This window comes from Bombina bombina, chromosome 2 (assembly GCF_027579735.1).
Source record: "Bombina bombina isolate aBomBom1 chromosome 2, aBomBom1.pri, whole genome shotgun sequence".
Classification (NCBI taxonomy): domain Eukaryota; kingdom Metazoa; phylum Chordata; class Amphibia; order Anura; family Bombinatoridae; genus Bombina; species Bombina bombina.
In genome coordinates, this window is record NC_069500.1 from 61,130,598 (window position 1) to 61,156,253 (window position 25,656).

The 25,656-nt window shown below is 39.3% G+C and overlaps 1 protein-coding gene across 1 annotated transcript in view; it reads right to left on the reverse strand.

Annotated features, from left to right (window-relative positions):
- The window catches only part of LOXHD1 (lipoxygenase homology PLAT domains 1), a 666,378-nt gene that overhangs the window by 225,890 nt on the left and 414,832 nt on the right, over positions 1-25,656 (reverse strand). The window contains exon 23 of the mRNA XM_053701077.1: positions 12,305-12,497. Within this exon, the coding sequence (XP_053557052.1) occupies positions 12,305-12,497 (193 nt within the window). The remainder of the gene's footprint in view (positions 1-12,304; positions 12,498-25,656) is intronic.

Consider the following 25,656-nt stretch of genomic DNA (forward strand, 5'->3'; position numbering starts at 1 on the left):
TATTTTATTTAATTAATTTATTGATAGTGTAGTGTTAGGTTTAATTGTAACTTAGGTTAGGATTTATTTTACAGGTAATTTTGTAATTATTTTAACTAGGTAACTATTAAATAGTTATTAACTATTTAATAGCTATTGTACCTGGTTAAAATAAATACAAAGTTGCCTGTAAAATAAATATTAATCCTAAAATAGCTACAATATAATTATAATTTATATTGTAGCTATATTAGGATTTATTTTACAGGTAAGTATTTAGCTTAAAATAGGAATAATTTATTTAATAAGAGTTAATTTATTTTGTTAGATTTAAATTATATTTAACTTAGGGGGGTGTTAGGGTTAGACTTAGCTTTAGGGGTTAATACATTTATTAGAGTAGCGGTGAGGTCCGGTCGGCAGATTAGGGGTTAATAATTGTAGGTAGGTGGAGGCGACGTTGGGGGCGGCAGATTAGGGGTTAATAAATATAATATAGGGGTCGGCGGTGTTAGGGGCAGCAGATTAGGTGTACATAGGGATAATGTAGGTGGCGGCGGTGTGCGATCGGCAGATTAGGGGTTAAAAAAATTTAATAGAGTGGCGGCGATGTGGGGGGGCCTCGGTTTAGGGGTACATAGGTAGTTTATGGGTGTTAGTGTACTTTAGAGCACAGTAGTTAAGAGCTTTATGAACCGGCGTTAGCCCAGAAAGCTCTTAACTCCTGGCTTTTTTCTGGGGCTGGAGTTTTGTCGTTAGATTTCTAACGCTCACTTCAGCCACGACTCTAAATACCGGCGTTAGGCAGATCCCATTGAAAAGATAGGATACGCAAATGGCGTAGGGGGATCTGCGGTATGGAAAAGTCGCGGCTGCAAAGTGAGCGTTAGACCCTTTCCTGACTGACTCTAAATACCAGCGGGCGGCCAAAACCAGCGTTAGGAGCCCCTAACGCTGGTTTTGACGGCTAACGCCAAACTCTAAATCTAGGCGTTAGTGTTTTTTATTTTTCGCAATTTAGTGTTTATTATTTTTTTTAATTTTAGATTTTTTATTTTTATTCGTAGTGTTTTTTTACATTTGTAATTTAGGTTTTAAATTGGTAATATTTTTTTATTTTATTAGAATAGTAATGTTAGTTTAATTTATAGTTTAATGTTAGGTTTATTTTTATTTCACAGGTAAGTTTTTATTTATTTTAAGATAGTTATATTGTAATTTTAATTTAAAGTTAGGGGGTTTTAGTTTTAGGGGTTAATAGTTTAATTTAGTGTTTTGTGATGTGGGGGGTCGACGGTCTAGGGGTTAATAAGTTTAGTTTAGTAGTTACGATGGGGGGGCTGGAGGTTTAGGGGTTAATACTTTATTATAGTGTTGGCTATGTGGGGGGGGGGGCGGTTTAGGGGTTAATAGGTTTATTTAGTAGCGGCAATGTGTGGGGCCGGAGGTTTATGGGGTTAATAGGTTCATTTAGTAGCGGCGATATGGGAGGCCGGAGGATAAGGGGTGTTTAGACTTGGGGTTTATGTTAGGGTGTTAGGTTTAAACTTAACTTTTTTCCCCATAGACATTAATGGGGCTGCGTTACAGAGATTTCTCATTCCGCTCTCTCTCCCCATTGATGTCTACTGGTGAAAGCGCGCATGAGCATGTCAAGTCAGCCCTTGGCTTTTGTGCGGTATGGAGCTTAACGCCACCATATCGCATGCACAAGGAGGCTTTTCACTAACTTGTAATGGCAGTGCTATGGAGAGTGAAATAAAGCAACTTTTTTGGTGTTAGTTTTGCACCCTGTTTAGTGCAAAACTCGTAATCTAGGTGTATGTTATCTATGTTTCATTAACCTTCTTACCAAAGAGATTTTCATAAAATAGCAAGAAAACCAAGTGCTACGTCCTATTAATACTGGAATAATAAAGTCTAGTGACAGTAGATTTCTCCTGTGGGACATTTTTAGTGAATATATCACACACATGGTTTAGTTAATAACAGTAGCTTGTAATGGCTGGTTACTAAGACCAGTCATCATGGAGTTTCTTACACCAAACTCTATAACATTGGTACTTTGGTATAATATTATTACTTTACTGCTTACACAATACCCCACCACATTTTAACTCCAACTGTGCAGATCCCCCAACATGTTTACCTACCCCAGAGCTATAACCCTTAATATTCTACTGACCCCCTAAAGTAACCACATCAGTAAATGCCCCTACTTATTCTCCTCATCGGTAACCCCATATATAATCCTTACCCTTATCACAACCCCCTCTAAATCTAGTGAAAAAAGAAGAACTTAGTCGTTCCAGAAATTGCCTCCCTTACTGGTTACACTCCTCACAATAGGTGTAACAAATGGTAATGTTAGGTTTATAGGGTTTGGGGGGCGCCTTGGGCTATCTGGATATGATCAGGTCGTTTAGTAGATATATCTATGATTAATTATATGTCCCAAACACATTTGTTTAATTAAACAAATTACAACTGTATAGTATAATTATTTATAGTATAATACTGTAATTTATTTAAATATAAAACGATTTTCATAAAAAATTAGGTTCCACAGAATTGATTTCTAGAAACAATCTTGCAATCTTTGTGGTTTAAAAAGAAACTAAAGACACCGGCGTCTCAAATCTACAATCAACTTCTAATATATCTAAAAATATCTGTTCTTAATCTAATTTCAACAGTTAGTATATTCTAAAACCAATATAAATGCAGCATTATTTGTACAAATTTTACAATGGAATAACATCAATGTTGAAAGTCCAAATATTGGTCGACTTTGTATTTATGTTATTGTAGAATTGACTTATTATCCTTATTGTTTAATTTTTAATAGTAGAGCAGACAGATAATGTGGTGAAGTAATCAAATGATAATTGTGACTCTTAGTTTTGTTATAAATGATGCTTAAAGGTGTTCAGTGCAGTATTATCGATATCAATGATACCTTAAAGTGTTCAGTGCAAACAGTCCTAATCCATTTTTTATCCGTTATAGATATTAGTATTTTCTACCAGTGTTAAATAATATATATAACATATAATACGTTAAAGTGTTCAGTGCTGGTGATCTCAGTCCGTTTGCTTAGTATATTTACCTCTAGTGTGCTTTCCACAATTGCAACTTTTGTATCCAATCAGTGTTTGAGTTATATCCAATCAATCCATTGAAATCTAAGTGTGCGCACTCCTTGAGCTTTTTAAATCTTCAATATTCGACTTACTCTATCGGTCCTGGGAGTCAGTGGATATTCGAAGGATGTATTAGATATCTCCTCTCCTACCGCTTAGCTGAAAGTGACGTCCGCACTTTCATAGAAGAAAACCGGTAACTTATTTTTCAGTAGCGGTCCTGGGAGTAGGAGCTGCTTTGTATTCCTCAGCTGAGATGTGTTGTTATCTACGAGTTTCGGCTTCTATCTTTGACTTTGATTGGATACAAAAGTTGCAATTGTGAAAAGCACGCTAGAGGTATATACTAAGCAAAGTCCCCATTTGAAAACGGACTGAGATCACCAGCACTGAACACTTTAAGGTATTATATGTTATATATATTATTTAAAGGGACAGGCTAGTCCAAAATAAACTTTCATGATTCAGATAGGGCATGTAATTTTAAACAATTTTCCAATTTACTTTTATCACCAATTTTGCTTTGTTCTCTTGGTATTCTTAGTTGAAAGCTTAACCTAGGAGGTTCATATGCTAATTTCTTAGACCTTGAAGGCCACCTCTTTTCAGAATGCATTTTAACAGTTTTTCACCACTAGAGGGTGTTAGTTCATATGTTTCATATAGATAACACTGTGCTCATGCACGTGAAGTTATCTGGGAGCAGGCACTGATTGGCTAAACTGCAAATCTGTCAAAAGACCTGAAATAAATGGGCAGTTTGCAGAGGCTTCGATACAAGATAGTCACAGAGGTTAAAAGTATATTAATATAACTGTGTTGGTTATGCAAAACTGGGGAATGGGTAATAAAGGGATTATCTATCTTTTAAAACAATAACAACTGGTGTAGACTGTCCCTTTAACACTGGAAGAAAATATGAATATCTATAACGGATAAAAAATGGATTAAGGGCTCCATGTACTAAGCAGTCAGCGAGCTACCCGTAACAAATCTCGCGTCAAAATTCACAAACTGATATGTACAAAGCCGTCAATTATGTTAAAACTCGCATCTTTAAAATTGCGAGCGTACTTATCCGCCAAACCTCGCTACCGCTCCATTTTTCACTGTAATTAGACACATTTGACCACCAACTCGCCAAAAACGAATGTACTAAAAAATCTATTTGTCCGCTCGCTACAATTTCCGCTCCCACCTCGTTATTTTTGCCTCGCCACCTTTTAGGTGGCGGGCAAGGTACAAAACAATAGGAAAGTCAATCTAGACGCCAGTCTAGACATATATAAAAGGCAGTAATATCAGCATTGTACTTACAGCATAACTGGCGTCTAATTTGTCTCTCATTTCCATGTACATAAATTGCGCCCAATTTGTCGACTGTAATTAAAGAGTAATCTATTTAAATTTGTATTGTATAGTTGTCAATCTTTATAATTATTTTTATATTAATATTTATATATTATCAGATCCAGATGAAGCCATATCCAAATTGTAAATAAATATTACAAAAATAACGCTCTGTTATCACTCTTCAAAAAATTTTGAACAATAATAAAGTTGTTTAGATAAGTTGAACTTTTATAGGAGCAAAATTCTATTCCCGCGACTACTATGATGTTCATGACACCTTGCATGTCACGTGTTAATAATTGGCCAGACAATTCAACTGAAAGTTAAGTACATCAGCTTAGTCGCGGCGAGCGAGGCGTCAAATTTATCAACAATCCGCAACTGCTCGCGGCGGGCTAGACTTGTCTATTTATTGGGGGAATATTAGTACATAGCGACAGCGGACACCATTTCGCCCGCGGCGAGTAACGGCGAGTTTATCCGCGTCTACAATGACGGATGAATTGACGGCTTAGTACATGGAGCCCTAAGACTGTTTGCACTGAACACTTTAAGGTATCATTGATATCGATATTACTGCACTGAACACCTTTAAGCATCATTTATAACAAAACTAAGAGTCACAATTATCATTTGATTAATTTACCGCATTATCTGTCTGCTCTACCGTTAAAAATTAAACAATAAGGATAATAAGTCAATTCTACAATAACATAAATACAGAGTCAACCAATATTTGGACTTTCAACATTGATGTTATTCCATTGTAAAATTTGTACAAATAATGCTGCATTTATATTGGTTTTAGAATATACTAACTGTTGAAATTAGATTAAGAACAGATATTTTTAGATATATTAGAAGTTGATTGTAGATTTGAGACACCGATGTCTTCAGTTTCTTTTTAAATCACAAACGGTCAGATTACGAGTTTTGCGGTATGAGGGGTGCGGTATTAACTTGCACATTATTGTCACCGTTCACAAACCTACAGCGCTGGTATTACAGGTTTTCAGAAAGCCGGCGTTAAAAGACAAGAAGTGAGCGTAGAGCAAAATTGTGCTCCATACCGCACTCCAATACCAGCGCTGCTTAAAGAGACAGTCAAGTCCAAAAAAAACTTTCATGTTTCAAATAAGGCATGTAATTTTAAACAACTTTCCAATTTACTTTTATCACCAATTTTGCTTTGTTCTCTTGGTATTCTTAGTTGAAAGCTAAACCTAGGAAGGCTCATATGATAATTTCTAAGCCCTTGAAGGCCACCTCTAATCACATGCTTTTGTATTTGCTTTTCACAACAGGGGAGAGCTAGTTCCTGTAAGTCATATAGATAACATTGTGAGCACGCCTGTGAATTGTGGCAGACACTGCACTAATTGGCTAAAATGAAAGTCAATAGATAATAAATAAAATGTCATGTGATCAGGGGGCTGTCAGAAGATGCTTAGATACAAGTTAATCACAGAGGTAAAAAGTGTATTAATATAACCGTGGTGGATGTGCAAAACTGGGGAATGGGTAATAAAAGGATTATCTATCTTTTAAAATAACAACAATTCTGGTGTTGACTGTCCCTTTAAGTCAGCGGTGAGCTGGTTGTACGTGCTCGTGCACGATTTCCCCATAGACATCAATGGGGAGAGCCGGCTGAAAAAAAGTCTTTAACACCTTCAAAAAAGCAGTGTAAAGCTCAGTAACGCAGCCCCATTGATTCCTATGGGGAAACACATTTTATGTTTACACCTAACACCCTAACATGAACCCCGAGTCTAAACACCCCTATTTTTACACTTATTAACTCCTAATCTGCCGCCCCCGACATTGCTGACACCTACATTATACTTATTAACCCCTAATCTGCCGCTCCGGACATCGCCGCCACCTACATTATACGTATTAACCCCTAATCTGCTGCCCCCAACATCGCCGACACCTACATTATATTTATTAACCCCTAATCTGCTGCCCACAACATCACTGACATCTACATAATGTTATTAACCCCTAATCTGCCGCCCCCAACGTTGCCGCCACTATATTATATTTATTAACCCCTAAATCTAAGTCTAACCCTAATACCCCCTAACTTAAAAATAATTTAAATAAATATAAATACAAATTACTATCATTTCCTAAATAATTCCTATTTAAAACTAAATACTTACCTATAAAATAAACCTTAAGATAGCTATAATATAACTAATAGTTACAATGTAGCTAGCTTAGGGTTTATTTTTATTTACAGGCAAGTTTGTATTTATTTTAACTAGGTAGAATAGTTACTAAATAGTTAACTATTTAATAATTACCTAGCTAAAATAAATACAAATTTACCTGTAAAATAAAACCTAACCTAAGTTACACTAACACTAACACTACACTACAATTAAATAAATTACCTAAATTAAATACAATTAACTAAATTAAATAAAATTAGCTAAATTACAAAAACAAACACTAAATTACACAAAATAAAAAACAAATTACAGATCTTTAAACTAATTACACATAATCTAATAGCCCACTTCTGCCCGTCTGGAGGACCACTTCTGCCGGCTTCGTTGAGGACATCTTGCCACTTGGATGAAGACTTCTCCCGGTAAGTGGATCTTCGGGGGTTAGTGTTAGGATTTTTTAAGGGTGTATTGGGTGGGTTTTATTTTTAGGTTAGGGCTTTGGGCCGCAATAGATCTAAATGCCCTTTTAAGGGCAATGCCCATCCAAATGCCCTTTTCAGGGCAATGGGGAGCTTAGGTTTTTTTAGTTAGGGGTTTATTTGGGGGGTTGGTTGTGTGGGTGGTGGGTTTTAGTGTTGGGGGGTTGTTTGTATTTTTTTACAGGTAAAAAAGCTGATTTATTTGGGGCAATGCCCCGCAAAAGGCCCTTTTAAGGGCTATTGGTAGTTTAGTTTAGGCTAGGGTTTTTTTTTTTTATTTTGGGGGGGCTTTTTTTTTGATAGGGCTATTAGATTAGGTGTAATTGGTTTAAAGATCTGTAATTTGTTTTTTATTTTCTGTAATTTAGTGTTTGTTTGTTTTTGTAATGTAGCTAATTTATTTAATTTAGTTAATTGTATTTAATTTAGGTAATTTATTTAATTGTTAAGTGTTAGGTGTTAGTGTAACTTAGGTTAGGATTTATTTTACAGGTAAATTTGCATTTATTTTAGCTAGGTAGTTATTAAATAGTTAATAACTATTTAGCAACTATTCTACCTATTTAAAATAAATACAAACTTGCCTGTAAAAAAAAAATAAACCCTAAGCTAGATACAATGTAACTATTATTTATATTGTAGCTAGTTTAGGGTTTATTTTATAGGTAAGTATTTAGTTTTAAATATGAATTATTTAGGTAATTATAGTAATTTGTATTTAGATTTATTTAAATTATATGTAAATTAGGGGGTGTTAGGGTTAGGGTTAGACTTAGATTTAGGGGTTAATAAATTTAATATAGTGGTGGGGACGTTGGGGGCGGCAGATTAGGGGTTAATAAATGTAGGTAGGTGGTGGCGATGTTAGGGACAGCAGATTAGGGGTTAATAATATTTAACCAATGTTTGCGAGGCGGGAGTGCGGTGGTTTAGGGGTTAATATGTTTATTCTAGTGGCGGCGATGTCCGGAGCGGCAGATTAGGGGTTAATAATTTTATTTTAGTGTTTGCAATGCGAAAGGGCCTGGGTTTAGGGGTTAATAGGTAGTAATGGGTGTTAGTGTACTTTTTAACACTTTAGTTATGAGTTTTATGCTACAGCGTTGTAGTGTTAAACTCATAACTACTGACTTTAAAATGCGGTACGAATCTTGACGGGATAGGGTGTACCGCTCACTTTTTGGCCTCCCAGGACAAGCTCGTAATACCGGCAGCTATGGAAGTCCCATAGAAAAAAGACTATACGCAATTTGCGTAAGTTGATTTGCGGTAAGGCCAAAAAAGTGTGTGGTGCCCCTAAATCTGCAAGACTCGTAATAGCAGCGGTAGGAAAAAAGCAGCAATATGAGGCTTTTTTACTCATAATGCAAGACTCGCAATCTAGCCGAAAGATTGCAAGATTGTTTCTAGAAATCAATTCTGTGGAACCTAATTTTTTATGAAAATTGTTTTATATTTAAATAAATTATTATACTATAAATTATTATACTATACAGTTGTAATTTGTTTAATTAAACAAATGTGTTTGGGACATATAATCAATCATAGATATATCTGCTAAACAACCTGATCATATCCAGATAGCCCAAGGCACCCCCTTCAAACCCTATAAACCCCTCTAAATCTAGCCACACTTCTTATATCCCCCAATGCAAAACCTTCTAAACACATAACCCCCTCCCAACACCTATAACCTCAAACTACAACAAATAAATAATTAACCAATAACAAACATTTGTTGGGTCGCTATTGACTATAAGTCCGTCCATCTTAAATTCTCATTGGTTACATTATAAATAGGAGAAAACCTTAGAGGTCGCACAAACCATGGTGAGGGATGTCTATGGGGCTAAATGATGATGGCCATAAAGAGGCTGAAGTTTGTTCAGAAGATATTTTTAATGTGCAATGTAGTTTTATATTTTAAAAATTGGAATGTTTTATAATTTTTGTGGAAAGGGCAGCTTAGGTGTTGTGGGCAGTTTAAGGGGGCTGTTATGAGTGATGGTATCATGTAAAGAGGTATATAAACAAGGTCAGGAGTTTACCAATGGGTGGATTGCATCCAGTATTTCACTAATGGCGAGATCATGTAAGTTTGGGTGTCAGTAGGGTACTGGGACACTATCATGTTATACCGATTGGCCGCAAATCTACAGGGGGCGGCATTGCACAAGCAGTTTAAATAAATAAATCAGCCCCCATGCATGGATCAACTCAGTATTTGTGGATGGGCAGGTGCCACAGTTAGGGGTTAGCAGCAGTAGGGAACGTCTACTGTGTGGTTAGGTATAATATTAGTGGTGGTTACCAGTGGTAAGCGCTGTTTGCAGTGGGGTGATCGGGTGAGTGATGTTTGGTGGGAGAAGCTATGGTTAGTATCTGTGAAGGGACTGGATAAGAAGCAGTTACAGATAAATTGTGGAGAGGTGTTCACTGCAGATTAACATTAGTTTTTGATTCTCTACATTCATTTTGGGCTAACCAGAATAGCAGTTGTACATAATTTAAAATCAGAAGCTTTATGGGCTGCTACACACAATACTTACAGACATAGGATACTGATGTCATTATTATCAATTCGCCCCCATAGTGAAGTAATAGATGTATTATTTGGATACTGCCACAGTACTTAAAGGCACACTGTATTGTAAAATGTATTTCTTCTTAATGTGATCCCAATGACTTATAACAGCTGCAGAGTATTAAATGTATTCTCATTTGGGTTTATTTTTGTATTTGAAATAGCTGTCATTTCTCGTTCAAACTAAAGCCATTGTTTTCAAGAACATGCCCATTTAAGTAGGTTGAACTTGCATGAACAAACCTAATCATATGTCTCTCTACATACACAAAGATCTGCTTATCCTCTCTCTCTCTCTCTCTCTCTCTCTCTATATATATATATATATATATATATATATATATATATATATATGTGTATGTATGTATATGGTTCCTTATCTTATCTCTATACGCAGTAGACAATTGAAAAATTATATTTTAATCTCTCAAACCAATCCACTTGGAGCTTGATTTCAGCTTGCTGCCTCCTGCTTACATAGAGAATATAAAGGTGTTCATATTTGCAGTATAGGTAGTGGCTTGAGCAGACAACTAGCTATTTAAAAGAACAAAATAAAAATAAAAAAGCAATATGTAAATAATGTACTACTCTCTAACAAGTACAATTGAGTATTGGGGACACATTTACATGGATATACATTTACAGTACAATATCCTTTTAAGATGCTCAATGTTTGAGAATCTTGAATGTGATTTCTGATGCATTTCTATTGATAGCCATATGCATGTCCCTATGCCGCTGCTCTGTCATTGTCAGTAACAGCTTCCATAGGATGTAGGCAGCAGTTTTTTTAAAACTGTCACGCTTAAACTTCACTTTTAAATAAATAAATAAATGGTTTTGTGTAAAAACTGTGCTTGGCCTACACATCCTACAGAAAAGCAAACTCTGTAAAATGCCAGAAAACAATTGCTAGTTTATTCAGTTTTCAGAAGCTTCCTTTATCAGGTTACTTTCCCTTCCTTTATCAGGTTACTTTCCCTTCCTTTAACGGGTTACTTTCCCTTCCTTTATCAGGTTACTTTTTCTTCCTTTATCAGGTTACTTTCCCATCCTTTATCGGGTTACTTTCTCTTCCTTTATCGGGTTACTTTCCCTTCCTTTATCAGGTTACTTTCCCTTCCTTTATCAGGTTACTTTCCCTTCCTTTATCAGGTTACTTTCCCTTCCTTTATCAGGTTACTTTCCCTTCCTTTATCAGGTTACTTTTTCTTCCTTTATCAGGTTACTTTCCCTTCCTTTATCGGGTTACTTTCTCTTCCTTTATCAGGTTACTTTTTCTTCCTTTATCAGGTTACTTTCCCTTCCTTTATCAGGTTACTTTCTCTTCCTTTATCAGGTTACTTTCCCTTCCTTTATTAGGTTACTTTCCCTTCCTTTATCAGGTTACTTACCCTTCCTTTATCAGGTTACTTTCCCTTCCTTTATCGGGTTACTTTCCCTTCCTTTATCGGGTTACTTTCCCTTCCTTTATCAGGTTACTTTTTCTTCCTTTATCAGGTTACTTTCCCTTCCTTTATCAGGTTACTTTCCCTTCCATTATCAGGTTACTTTCCCTTCCTTTATCAGGTTACTTTCCCTTCCTTTATCAGGTTACTTTCCCTTCCTTTATCAGGTTATTTTCCCTTCCTTTATCAGGTTACTTTCCCTTCCTTTATCAGGTTACTTTCCCTTCCTTTATCAGGTTACTTTCCCTTCCTTTATCAGGTTACTTTCCTTCCTTTATCAGGTTACTTTCCCTTCCTTTATCAGGTTACTTTCCCTTCCTTTATCAGGTTACTTTCCCTTCCTTTATCAGGTAAGTTTCCCTTCCTTTATCAGGTTACTTTCCCTTCCTTTATCAGGTTACTTTCCCTTCCTTTATCAGGTTACTTTCCCTTCCTTTATCAGGTTACTTTCCCTTCCTTTATTAGTTTACTTTCCCTTCCTTTATCAGGTTACTTTCCCTTCCTTTATCAGGTTACTTTCCTTCCTTTATCAGGTTACTTTCCCTTCCTTTATCAGGTAAGTTTCCCTTCCTTTATCAGGTTACTTTCCCTTCCTTTATCAGGTTACTTTCCCTTCCTTTATCAGGTTACTTTCCCTTCCTTTATCAGGTTACTTTCCCTTCCTTTATTAGGTTACTTTCCCTTCCTTTATCAGGTTACTTTCCCTTCCTTTATCAGGTTACTTTCCTTCCTTTATCAGGTTACTTTCCTTCCTTTATCCTTGGCAAATAGAACCAGGCAGTTACTGCAAATGCATAAAGTACAAGTTATGTGGCTGTGGTTCAGGTTCAGCCTCCTGTTGGGGTTACATATAGACAATAACTATGCTACCTACTATACTGAAGCTGTACATCAGTATTACTGGGTGCTCTATTAAATGAAAAGTAATGGACTGAGGGGCTGATGTTCTAAAGATCTCTGCTAAGGAGAGATGATCTAAGCAATCTCGTTGGTACGGAGAGGTCCCTCATAGAACTTTGTTTCTCTCACTATGAAGAGTTGCTTTGTGGAAGGAGACACCTACATTACAATATAAAGTCTAAAAACAAACAGGTTTCAAATGTTTGATCATCTGGTCTGATTGCTGCTCACTTACTTTTTTCAATGTCAATGACTTCACTTGCATACACCTCCACTTCCACCTTGCCGTCACACTCGTCCTTACAAAGCCAGCGATTGCAGGGGAACATGTACTGTTTTCCATGGGCCGGCACATGAACGACAACATTGGCCAAGAACCAGCCTGCTCGAATCCCAACATTGTCATGGCCAATAAGCAACTTGTTGATCTTTAAAGAAGATATAAATTGTTAGTGAGATAGTGATGCATTGTACAGTGACATATCCTGTCTTTTAGTGTAATAAAGCAAAGATTAAAATCCTGTATCAATTCCACCCAGCTGCTTAATAATATTACTCCTGCCCGTATTAAAGGGACATGAAACCCACATTTCTCTTGTAAGGTGTATCCAGTCCACGGATCATCCATTACTTGTGGGATATTCTCATTCCCAACAGGAAGTTGCAAGAGGACACCCACAGCAGAGCTGTAATATAGCTCCTCCCCTAACTGTCATACCCAGTCATTCTCTTGCAAGTCTCAACAAGCTAGGTCGTTGTAGGAGAGAGTGGTTAAATATAGTTAGTTTATTTTCTTCAATCAAAAGTTTTTTATTTTTAAATAGTACCGGTGTTGTGCTATTTTATCTCAGGCAGTAAATAGAAGAAGAATCTGCCTGAGGTTTCTATGATCTTAGCAGGTTGTAACTAAGATCCATTGCTATTCTCACATATGTCTGAGGGGATTACACAGATGAGGTAACTTCAGCGAGAGAATGGCGTGCAGTTTATTCTGCTATCAGGTATGTGCAGTTATAATTTTTTCTAGAGATGGAAAACACTAGAAAATGCTGCTGATACAGGATTAATGTAAGTTAAGCCTGAATACAGTGATTTAATAACGACTGGTATCATGCTTACTCCCAGGGGTAATACCCTTATGATATTGCAATATAAAACGTTTGCTGGCATGTTTAATCGTTTTTATATATGCTTTGGTGATAAAACTTTATTGGGGCCTAGTTTTTTCCACATGGCTGGGTTAAATTTTGACTAGAAACAATTTCCACTGTTGTAGTATAAAAGTTACAGTTGGTGCAGTTAAAATTACAAACTGTGACATCCAGCTTCCCTCAAAGGCCCTCTGAATGCTATAGGACATCTCTAAAGGGCCCAAAGGCTTTCCAAAGTCGTTTATTGGGGAAGGTAGGGCCACAGCTTGCTGTGGCAGTTGGTTGTGACTGTTAAAAAATGTCTATTTCGTTTTTTTGATCCGTTTTTTGAACTAAGGGGTTAATCATCCATTTGCAAGTTGGTGCAATGCTCTGTTAGCCTATTATACACACTGTAAAAATTTCGTTTGATTTACTGCATTTTTTCACTGTTTTTCAAATTCTGACAAAATTAGTTTCTCTTAAAGGCACAGTACCATTTTTATATTTGCTTGTTAACTTGATTTAAAGTGTTTTCCAAGCTTGCTAGTCTCATTGCTATTCTGTATAAACATGTCTGACATAGAAGAAACTCCTTGTTTATTATGTTTAAAAGCCATGGTGGAACCCCCTCTTAGAATGTGTACCAAATGTACTGATTTCATTTTATGCAATAAAGATAATTTTCTGTCTTTAAAAAATGTATCACCAGAGGAATATGATGAGGGGGAAGTTATGCCGACTAACTTTCCCCACGTGTCAGACCATTTGACTCCCGCTTAAGGGACTCACGCTCAAATGGCGGCAAGTACATCTAGGGCGCCCATAGCGTTTACTTTACAAGACATGGCGGCAGTCATGGATAATACACTGTCAGCGGTATTAGCCAGACTACCTGAACTTAGAGGTAAGCGAGATAGCTCTAGGGTGAGACAAAATGCAGAGCATACTGACGCTTTAAGAACCATGTCTGATACTGCCTCACAATATGCAGAAGCTGAGGAAAGAGAGCTTCAGTGAGTGGGTGATGTTAATGACTCAGGAAAGATACCTGATTCTAATATTTCTACATTTAAATTTAAGCTTGAACAACTCCGCGTGTTGCTTAGGGAGGTTTTAGCTGCTCTGAATGACTGTGATACCATTGCAGTGCCAGAGAAATTGTGTAGACTGGATAAATACTTTGCAGTGCTGGTGTGTACTGATGTTTTTCCAAATACCTAAAAGGTTTACAGAAATTATTAATAAGGAATGGGATAGACCAGGTGTGCCGTTCTCTTCCCCTCCTATTTTTAGAAAAATGTTTCCAATAGACGCCACCATACGGGACTTATGGCAGTCAGTCCCTAAGGTGGAGGGAGCAGTTTCTACTCTAGTAAAGCGTACTACTATCCCTGTCGAGGACAGTTGTTTTTTTTTTTTTGTTTTTTTTTTTAGATCCAATGGATAAAAAATTAGAGGTTACCTTAAGAAAATATTTATTCAACAAGGTTTTATCCTACAGCCCCTTGCATGCATTGCCCCTGTCACTGCTGCTGCGGCGTACTGGTTTGAGTCTCTGGAAGAGGCTTTACAGGTAGCGACTCCATTGGATGACATACTTGGCAAACTTAGAGCACTTAAGCTAGCCAATTCTTTTATTCTGATGCCATTGTTCATTTGACTAAACTAACGGCTAAGAATTCTCGTTTTGCTATACAGGCGCGCAGAGCGCTATGGCTTAGATCATGGTCAGCTGACGTGACTTCAAAATCTAAGCTACTTAACATTCCCTTCAAGGGGCAGACCCTATTCGGGCCTGGTTGAAGGAGATTATTGCTGATATCACTGGAAGAAAAGGTCATGCCCTTCCTCAGGACAGGTCCAAATCTAGGGCCAAACAGTCTAATTTTCGTGCCTTTCAAAACTTCAAGGCAGGTGCGGCATCAACTTCCTCTAATGCTAAACAAGAGGGAACTTTTGCTCAATCCAAGATGGTCTGGAGACCAAACCTGACCTGGAAAAAAGGTAAGCAGGTAAAAAAGCCTGCTGCTGCCTCTAAGACAGCATGAAGGAACGGCCCCCTATCCAGGCGTGGGCAAGAGATGTTCAGGATCCCTGGACGTTGGAAATTATATCCCAGGGATATCTTCTGGACTTCAAAGCTTCCCCCCCAAAAGGGAGATTTCACCTTTCACAATTATCTGCACACCAGATAAAGAGAGAGGCATTCTTACACTGTGTACGAGACCTCCTAATTATGTGAGTGATCCATCCAGTTCCAAAGGAGGAACAGGGACAGGGTTTTTACTCAAATCTGTTTGTGGTTCCCAAAAAAGAGGGAACCTTCAGACCAATTTTGGATCTAGAGATCTTAAACAAATTCCTCAAAGTTCCGTCGTTCAAGATGGAAACTATTCGTACCATCCTACCACTGATCCAGGAGGGTCAATATATGACTACAGTGGATCTAAAGGATGCTTATCTTCACATTCCGATACACAAAGATCATCATCGGTTTCTCAGGTTTGCCTTTCAAGACAGGCATTACCAGTTGTAGCTCTTCCCTTGGGATTAGCTACAGCCCCAAGAATCTTTACAAAGGTTCTAGGGTCGCTTATGGCGGTCCTAAGGCCACGGGGCATAGCAGTAGCCCCTTATTTAGACGACATCCTGATACAGGCGTCAAACTTCCAAATTGCCAAGTCTCATACGGACGTAGTACTGGCATTTCTGTGGTCGCATGGGTGGAAAGTGAACGAGGAAAAGAGTTCTCTATCCCCACTCACAAGAGTTTCCTTTCTAGGGACTCTGATAGATTCTGTAGAAATGAAAATTCACCTGACGGAGTCCAGGTTATCAAAGCTTCTAAATTCCTGCCGGGTTCTTCATTCCATTCCGCGCCCTTCGGTGGTTCAGTGTATGGAAGTAATCGGCTTAATGGTAGCGGCAATGAACATAGTGCCGTTTGCACGCTTACATCTCAGACCGCTGCAACTATGCATGCTCAGTCAGTGGAACGGGGATTACACAGATTTGTCCCCTCAACTGAATCTGGACCAAGAGACCAGGGATTCTCTTCTCTGGTGGCTATCTCGGGTCCATCTGTCCAAAGGTATGACCTTTCGCAGGCCAGATTGGACAATTGTTACGACAGATGCCAGCCTTCTAGGTTGGGGTGCAGTCTGGAATTCCCTGAAGGCTCAGGGATCGTGGACTCAGGAGGAGTCTCTCCTTCCATTAAATATTCTGGAACTAAGAGCGATATTTAAGGCTCTTCAGGCTTGGCCTCAGATAGCAACTCTGAGGTACATCAGATTTCAGTCGGACAACATCACGACTGTAGCTTACATCAACCATCAAGGGGGAACGAGAAGTTCCCTAGAGATGTTAGAAGTTTCAAAAATAATTCGCTGGGCAGAGATTCACTCTTGCCACCTATCAGCTATCTATATCCCAGGTGTAGAGCACTGGGAGGCGGATTTTCTAAGTCTTCAGACTTTTCATCCGGGAGAGTGGGAACTCCATCCGGAGGTATTTGCACAACTGATTCATCGTTGGGGCAAACCAGAACTGGATCTCATGGCGTCTCGCCAGAACGCCAAGCTTCCGTGTTACGGATCCAGGTCCAGGGATCCCAAGGCGACACTGATAGATGCTCTAGCAGCGCCCTGGTCTTTCAACCTGGCTTATGTGTTTCCACCGTTTCCTCTGCTCCCTCGACGGATTGCCAAGATCAAGCAGGAGAGAGCATCAGTGATTCTGATAGCACCTGCGTGGCCACGCAGGACCTGGTATGCAGATCTAGTGGACATGTCATCCTTTCCACCATGGTCTCTGCCTCTGAAACAGGACCTTCTACTTCAGGGTCCTTTCAACCATCCAAATCTAATTTCTCTGAGGCTGACTGCCTGGAGATTGAACGCTTGATTTTATCAAAGCGTGGCTTCTCCGAGTCAGTTATTGATACCTTAAGACAGGCACAAAAGCCTGTCACCAGGAAAATTTACCATAAGGTATGGCGTAGATATCTTTATTGGTGTGAATCCAAGGGTTACTCATGGAGTAAGGTCAGGATTTCTAGGATATTATCTTTTCTCCAAGAAGGTTTGGAAAAAGGATTGTCAGCTAATTAAGCGTCTGGCAGATGTTCCAGACATTCAGGCATTTTGTCAGGCTTTAGTTAGAATCAAGTCTGTGTTTAAACCTGTTGCTCCACCATGGAGCTTAAACTTGGTTCTTAAGGTTCTTCAAGGAGTTCTGTTTGAACCTCTTCATTCCATAGATCAAGCTTTTATCTTGGAAAGTTCTTTTTTTGGTAGCTATTTCCTCGGCTAGTAGAGTCTCAGCTATTTGCCTTACAATGTGATTCTCCTTATCTGATTTTTCATACGGATAAGGTAGTCCTGCGTACCAAACCTGGGTTCTTACATAAGGTGGTATCTAACAAGAATATCAATCAAGAGATTGTTGTTCCATCCTTGTGTTACACAATCTGGACGTGGTCCGTGCTTTAAAGTTTTACTTACAAGCTACTAAAGATTTTCGTCAAACATCTGCTTTGTTTGTTGTCTACTCTGGACAGAGGAGAGGTCAAAAGGCTTCGGCAACCTCTTTTTCTTTTTGACTAAGAAGCTTAATCCGCTTAGCCTATGAGACTGCTGGACAGCAGCCTCCTGAAAGGATTACAGCTCATTCCACTAGAGCTGTGGCTTCCACTTGGGCCTTTAAAAATGAGGCTTCTTTTGATCAGATTTGCAAGGCGAAGACTTGGTCTTCGCTTCATATTTTTTCAAAATTTTACAAATTTGATACTTTTGCTTCTTCAGAGGCTGTATTTCGGAGAGAGGTTTTACGGGCAGTGGTTCCTTCCATTTAAGTTCCTGCCTTGTCCCTCCCTTCATCCGTGTACTTTAGCTTTGGTATTGGTATCCCACAAGTAATGGATGATCCGTGGACTGGATACACCTTACAAGAGAAAACACAATTTATGCTTACCTGATAAATTTATTTCTCTTGTGGTGTATCCAGTCCACGGCCCGCCCTGTCATTTTAAGGCAGGTAATTTTTAAATTTAAACTACAGTAACCACTGCACCCTATGGTTCCTCCTTTCTCGGCTTGTTTTCGGTCGAATAACTGGCTATGACAGTTAGGGGAGGAGCTATATTACAGCTCTGCTGTGGGTGTCCTCTTGCAACTTCCTGTTGGGAATGAGAATATCCCACAAGTAATGGATGATCCGTGGACTGGATACACCACAAGAGAAATAAATTTATCAGGTAAGCATAAATTGTGTTTTTTTCTTCTTTTTTTTCCAGATAGAGCATGTGATTAGAAAATTTACTTATATTATCTAATTTGTTTGATCTCTTGACATACATTGTTGAACAGGAAACAAAGGTAGACTCTGATAGGTGGCTGCATATATATGCCTGATCTTATTGGCAGTGCATTCAGCTAGCTCCCAGTAGTGCATTTCTGCTTCTTCAACAAAGGATACCAAGAGTACAAAGCACATTATATAACCGAAGTACACTTGAAAGTTGTTTAAAATTGTATGTTCTATCAGAATCATGAATGCACAATTTTGGGTTTCATGTCCCTTTAATTGAGATTCACAAGCCATTAAAAGCAGCATGCCCTAAAAAATAATAACAACAATTCTGGCAACCAGCAACGACTTTATCAGTATTTATTACATGCTGTCAATATGCAGATGGTAACCACTTTATAGCATTTCAATTCCTAAAGGAAAAATAAAGTCACAATTTAACTTTCAGAGTTAAGATAGTGCATGTGATTTTTAAATCTTTCCAATTTACTTCTTGTGTCATATTAAATTTGCTTTGTTTTCTTGTTATACTTTATTGAAGAGTAAACTAGGTAGACACATAAGAGTGTGCATGTTTCACTGTATAGCAACACTGTGTAACATTACTGCAAACACTGCTACCACAGGCCCGGATTACAAGTTGCACGGTATGGTATGATATGGTCTTTGCGTGCGGAATGGTCACCTACTTGATATTACAAGTCATGCGGTATGGCTTTTCCGCGATCGTAATGGTCTTTACCGTAACAATCTATTCCACATTCAAAGAACTGTAGTTATCTGTTTTGTGAAACAAAACAGTTTTACAAAACACATCAAAAATATGTTATAAAGTACACTAACACCCATAAACTACATTATTAACCCCTATCTAGATTGTAAATTCCCATGGGAATAGGGCCCTCAATTCCCCCTGTATTTATCTGTAAAATGTTGTCCTGAATTGTATTGTCTCACTGTTGTACTTATATCTTTGTACCCATGTACAGCACTGCGGAATCTGTTGGCGCTTTATAACTAAAGAATAATAATAATAATAATAAAACCACCATCCCCTCGCATAACGGCTAATAAATAAACCTATTAACCCTTAAACCGCCATCCCCCACATCGCAACTACCTATATTAAACTATTAACCCCTAAACCGCCCTCTCCCACATCGCAACTACCTAAATTAAACTATTAACCCCTAAACCGCCATCCCACCACAAAGCAAATACCTAAATGAAACTATTAACCCCTAAACCTAATACCCCCTAACTTTAACAAAATTAAAATACACAGAAATTAAAGTTAAAATATACTAACTACCTTAAAATAAATAAAAACTTACCTGTGAAAAACAATTAAAACCTAAACTTAAACTAAAACAAAAACCTAACATTACTTGTTTTAAAAAAATAAATAATAAAAAAAATAACATTACTGAAAATAATAAAACCTAAAAGCATCTATCATCCTATTGGCTGATTTTAACATGTCAGCCAATAGGAATGCAAGGGTACCCCCATATAAAAGGGGTACCTTGCATTTAATATTCAGTGTGCGGCTAGGGACTGCATGAAGAGGAGCTCCGTGTCGATGCTCTGAAGAGGAGGACCGACGTACTAGATCCCCGGAGGACTTCGCCGTCACCACCGGGTTGAAAATAGAAGATAGACCGCGGGATGGATGAATATTGGAGAAGATGCTCCGACGATGAATGAAGATGTTTCACCACCGGGGTGAGGATGGAGCGCCGCCCTTCATCATTGGTGAGTACCAATTTGGGGATTAGTGTTAGGTTTTTTTGGGGTGTTTTTTTTTTCTTGGGCTGAAAAAGAGCTGAATGCCCTATTAAGGGCAATGCCCATCTAAATGCCCTTTTCGGGACAATGGTTAGATTAGAGTTTTTTTATTTTGGGGTTTGGAGGGTTGTAATTTTAGGGGGTAATTGGGTTTTTAAGGCTATTTGTAGTTTATTTGTAGATATGGGTTTTTATTTTTTGTGATTAATTTTTTGCGTGGGGGGTATTAGAATACGAATAATTTTTTATTATTTTGGATAAAAAATTTTTTGTAATGGTAGCTTTTTTGTTGCAATTTTAATCTTTATTTTTGTTTGTAATGGTATTTTTTTATTTGGTAATGTTAGGTTTTATTATTTTTAGTAATGTTATTTCTACTAGCCTCCTCAGTTTACTTGTCAACAAAGGATACATAGAGAACAAAATAAACTAAAATTGAACGCTCTAGCTTTTCAGTTTACTGTCCCTTTACCATTTATTTAAGAGGCTTGTTAGAGGCTATAGATCTTAGTAAGATATCAAAATATGTACTCATGTACTGGAGCAACACAGTAGAGGTGCTTATTGGCTATTGGCTAACCACAACATTCTACAGGTCTTTATTGGATGAGTTAAACTACTTTGGGCTAGATTACAAGTGGAGCGGTAGTTTGCACTCCAGCTTGTGCGTTAATCCCACTAGACATTGGCTTTTTGCGCGGATCGGGTTTTGAACATATTACAAGTTTAAAGTAAAACGTTTTCACTTGCACACTAACCCGACGTGCGCAAAAAAACAAAGTTTGAATATCAAGACCACATAGAATTCAATGGAGTGGGAAAAGTGGGAAAATAATCACCCTTACTCGCTTGCTAACCCGACATGAAAATATCAATATTTTACATTCCAATGTTCTTCAGATAGATGAATATGCTCTTTATTAAATATTACATATGAACATTGCATAAATATGATTTAACATGTTTTCGTCTACTTAACTGCAAAGGGCTCCAATGCATTTATATATATGTCTATATGTGTATACATATGTATTTTTTTGCGTTTATATGTATATTCAGTGAGGGAAAAAACAGAATTTATGTTTACCTGATAAATTACTTTCTCCAACGGTGTGTCCGGTCCACGGCGTCATCCTTACTTGTGGGATATTCTCTTCCCCAACAGGAAATGGCAAAGAGCCCAGCAAAGCTGGTCACATGATCCCTCCTAGGCTCCGCCTACCCCAGTCATTCGACCGACGTTAAGGAGGAATATTTGCATAGGAGAAACCATATGATACCGTGGTGACTGTAGTTAAAGAAAATAAATTATCAGACCTGATTAAAAAACCAGGGCGGGCCGTGGACCGGACACACCGTTGGAGAAAGTAATTTATCAGGTAAACATAAATTCTGTTTTCTCCAACATAGGTGTGTCCGGTCCACGGCGTCATCCTTACTTGTGGGAACCAATACCAAAGCTTTAGGACACGGATGATGGGAGGGAGCAAATCAGGTCACCTAGATGGAAGGCACCACGGCTTGCAAAACCTTTCTCCCAAAAATAGCCTCAGAAGAAGCAAAAGTATCAAACTTGTAAAATTTGGTAAAAGTGTGCAGTGAAGACCAAGTCGCTGCCCTACATATCTGATCAACAGAAGCCTCGTTCTTGAAGGCCCATGTGGAAGCCACAGCCCTAGTGGAATGAGCTGTGATTCTTTTGGGAGGCTGCCGTCCGGCAGTCTCGTAAGCCAATCTGATGATGCTTTTAATCCAAAAAGAGAGAGAGGTAGAAGTTGCTTTTTGACCTCTCCTTTTACCGGAATAAACAACAAACAAGGAAGATGTTTGTCTAAAATCCTTTGTAGCATCTAAATAGAATTTTAGAGCGCGAACAACATCCAAATTGTGCAACAAACGTTCCTTCTTCAAAACTGGTTTCGGACACAGAGAAGGTACGATAATCTCCTGGTTAATGTTTTTTTTGGAAGAAAACCAGGTTTAGTACGTAAAACCACCTTATCTGCATGGAACACCAGATAAGGAGGAGAACACTGCAGAGCAGATAATTCTGAAACTCTTCTAGCAGAAGAAATTGCAACCAAAAACAAAACTTTCCAAGATAATAACTTAATATCAACGGAATGTAAGGGTTCAAACGGAACCCCCTGAAGAACTGAAAGAACTAAGTTGAGACTCCAAGGAGGAGTCAAAGGTTTGTAAACAGGCTTGATTCTAACCAGAGCCTGAACAAAGGCTTGAACATCTGGCACAGCTGCCAGCTTTTTGTGAAGTAACACAGACAAGGCAGAAATCTGTCCCTTCAGGGAACTTGCAGATAATCCTTTTTCCAATCCTTCTTGAAGGAAGGATAGAATCTTAGGAATCTTAACCTTGTCCCAAGGGAATCCTTTAGATTCACACCAACAGATATATTTTTTCCAAATTTTGTGGTAAATCTTTCTAGTTACAGGCTTTCTGGCCTGAACAAGAGTATCGATAACAGAATCTGAGAACCCTCGCTTCGATAAGATCAAGCGTTCAATCTCCAAGCAGTCAGCTGGAGTGAGACCAGATTCGGATGTTCGAACGGACCTTGAACAAGAAGGTCTCGTCTCAAAGGTAGCTTCCATGGTGGAGCCGATGACATATTCACCAGATCTGCATACCAAGTCCTGCGTGGCCACGCAGGAGCTATCAAGATCACCGACGCCCTTTCCTGATTGATCCTGGCTACCAGCCTGGGGATGAGAGGAAACGGCGGGAATACATAAGCTAGTTTGAAGGTCCAAGGTGCTACTAGTGCATCCACTAGAGCCGCCTTGGGATCCCTGGATCTGGACCCGTAGCAAGGAACTTTGAAGTTCTGACGAGAGGCCATCAGATCCATGTCTGGAATGCCCCACAGTTGAGTGACTTGGGCAAAGATTTCCGGATGGAGTTCCCACTTCCCCGGATGCAATGTCTGACGACTCAGAAAATCCGCTTCCCAATTTTCCACTCCTGGGATGTGGATAGCAGACAGGTGGCAGGAGTGAGACTCCGCCCATAGAATGATTTTGGTCACTTCTTCCATCGCCAGGGAACTCCTTGTTCCCCCCTGATGGTTGATGTACGCAACAGTTGTCATGTTGTCTGATTGAAACCGTATGAACTTGGCCCTCGCTAGCTGAGGCCAAGCCTTGAGAGCATTGAATATCGCTCTCAGTTCCAGAATATTTATCGGTAGAAGAGATTCTTCCCGAGACCAAAGACCCTGAGCTTTCAGGGATCCCCAGACCGCGCCCCAGCCCATCAGACTGGCGTCGGTCGTGACAATGACCCACTCTGGTCTGCGGAAGGTCATCCCTTGTGACAGGTTGTCCAGGGACAGCCACCAACGGAGTGAGTCTCTGGTCCTCTGATTTACTTGTATCCTCGGAGACAAGTTTGTATAGTCCCCATTCCACTGACTGAGCATGCACAGTTGTAATGGTCTTAGATGAATGCGCGCAAAAGGAACTATGTCCATTGCCGCTACCATCAAACCTATCACTTCCATGCACTGCGCTATGGAAGGAAGAGGAACGGAATGAAGTATCCGACAAGAGTCTAGAAGTTTTGTTTTTCTGGCCTCTGTCAGAAAAATCCTCATTTCTAAGGAGTCTATTATTGTTCCCAAGAAGGGAACCCTTGTTGACGGAGATAGAGAACTCTTTTCCACGTTCACTTTCCATCCATGAGATCTGAGAAAGGCCAGGACGATGTCCGTGTGAGCCTTTGCTTGAGGAAGGGACGACGCTTGAATCAGAATGTCGTCCAAGTAAGGTACTACAGCAATGCCCCTTGGTCTTAGCACAGCTAGAAGGGACCCTAGTACCTTTGTGAAAATCCTTGGAGCAGTGGCTAATCCGAAAGGAAGCGCCACGAACTGGTAATGCTTGTCCAGGAATGCGAACCTTAGGAACCGATGATGTTCCTTGTGGATAGGAATATGTAGATACGCATCCTTTAAATCCACCGTGGTCATGAATTGACCTTCCTGGATGGAAGGAAGAATTGTTCGAATGGTTTCCATTTTGAACGATGGAACCTTGAGAAACTTGTTTAAGATCTTGAGATCTAAGATTGGTCTGAACGTTCCCTCTTTTTTGGGAACTATGAACAGATTGGAGTAGAACCCCATCCCTTGTTCTCCTAATGGAACAGGATGAATCACTCCCATTTTTAACAGGTCTTCTACACAACGTAAGAATGCCTGTCTTTTTATGTGGTCTGAAGACAACTGAGACCTGTGGAACCTCCCCCTTGGGGGAAGCCCCTTGAATTCCAGAAGATAACCTTGGGAGACTATTTCTAGCGCCCAAGGATCCAGAACATCTCTTGCCCAAGCCTGAGCGAAGAGAGAGAGTCTGCCCCCCACCAGATCCGGTCCCGGATCGGGGGCCAACATTTCATGCTGTCTTGGTAGCAGTGGCAGGTTTCTTGGCCTGCTTTCCCTTGTTCCAGCCGTGCATTGGTCTCCAAGCTGGCTTGGCTTGAGAAGTATTACCCTCTTGCTTAGAGGACGTAGCACTTTGGGCTGGTCCGTTTCTACGAAAGGGACGAAAATTAGGTTTATTTTTGGCCTTGAAAGGCCGATCCTGAGGAAGGGCGTGGCCCTTACCCCCAGTGATATCAGAGATAATCTCTTTCAAGTCAGGGCCAAACAGCGTTTTCCCCTTGAAAGGAATGTTAAGTAGCTTGTTCTTGGAAGACGCATCAGCTGACCAAGATTTCAACCAAAGCGCTCTGCGCGCCACACTAGCAAACCCAGAATTCTTAGCCGCTAACCTAGCCAATTGCAAAGTGGCGTCTAGGGTGAAAGAATTAGCCAATTTGAGAGCATTGATTCTGTCCATAATCTCCTCATAAGGAGGAGAATCACTATCGACCGCCTTTACCAGCTCATCGAACCAGAAACACGCGGCTGTAGCGACAGGGACAATGCATGAAATTGGTTGTAGAAGGTAACCCTGCTGAACAAACATCTTTTTAAGTAAACCTTCTAATTTTTTATCCATAGGATCTTTGAAAGCACAACTATCTTCTATGGGTATAGTGGTGCGTTTGTTTAAAGTGGAAACCGCTCCCTCGACCTTGGGGACTGTCTGCCATAAGTCCTTTCTGGGGTCGACCATAGGAAACAATTTTTTAAATATGGGGGGAGGGACGAAAGGAATACCGGGCCTTTCCCATTCTTTATTTACAATGTCCGCCACCCGCTTGGGTATAGGAAAAGCTTCTGGGAGCCCCGGGACCTCTAGGAACTTGTCCATTTTACATAGTTTCTCTGGGATGACCAACTTGTCACAATCATCCAGAGTGGATAATACCTCCTTAAGCAGAATGCGGAGAT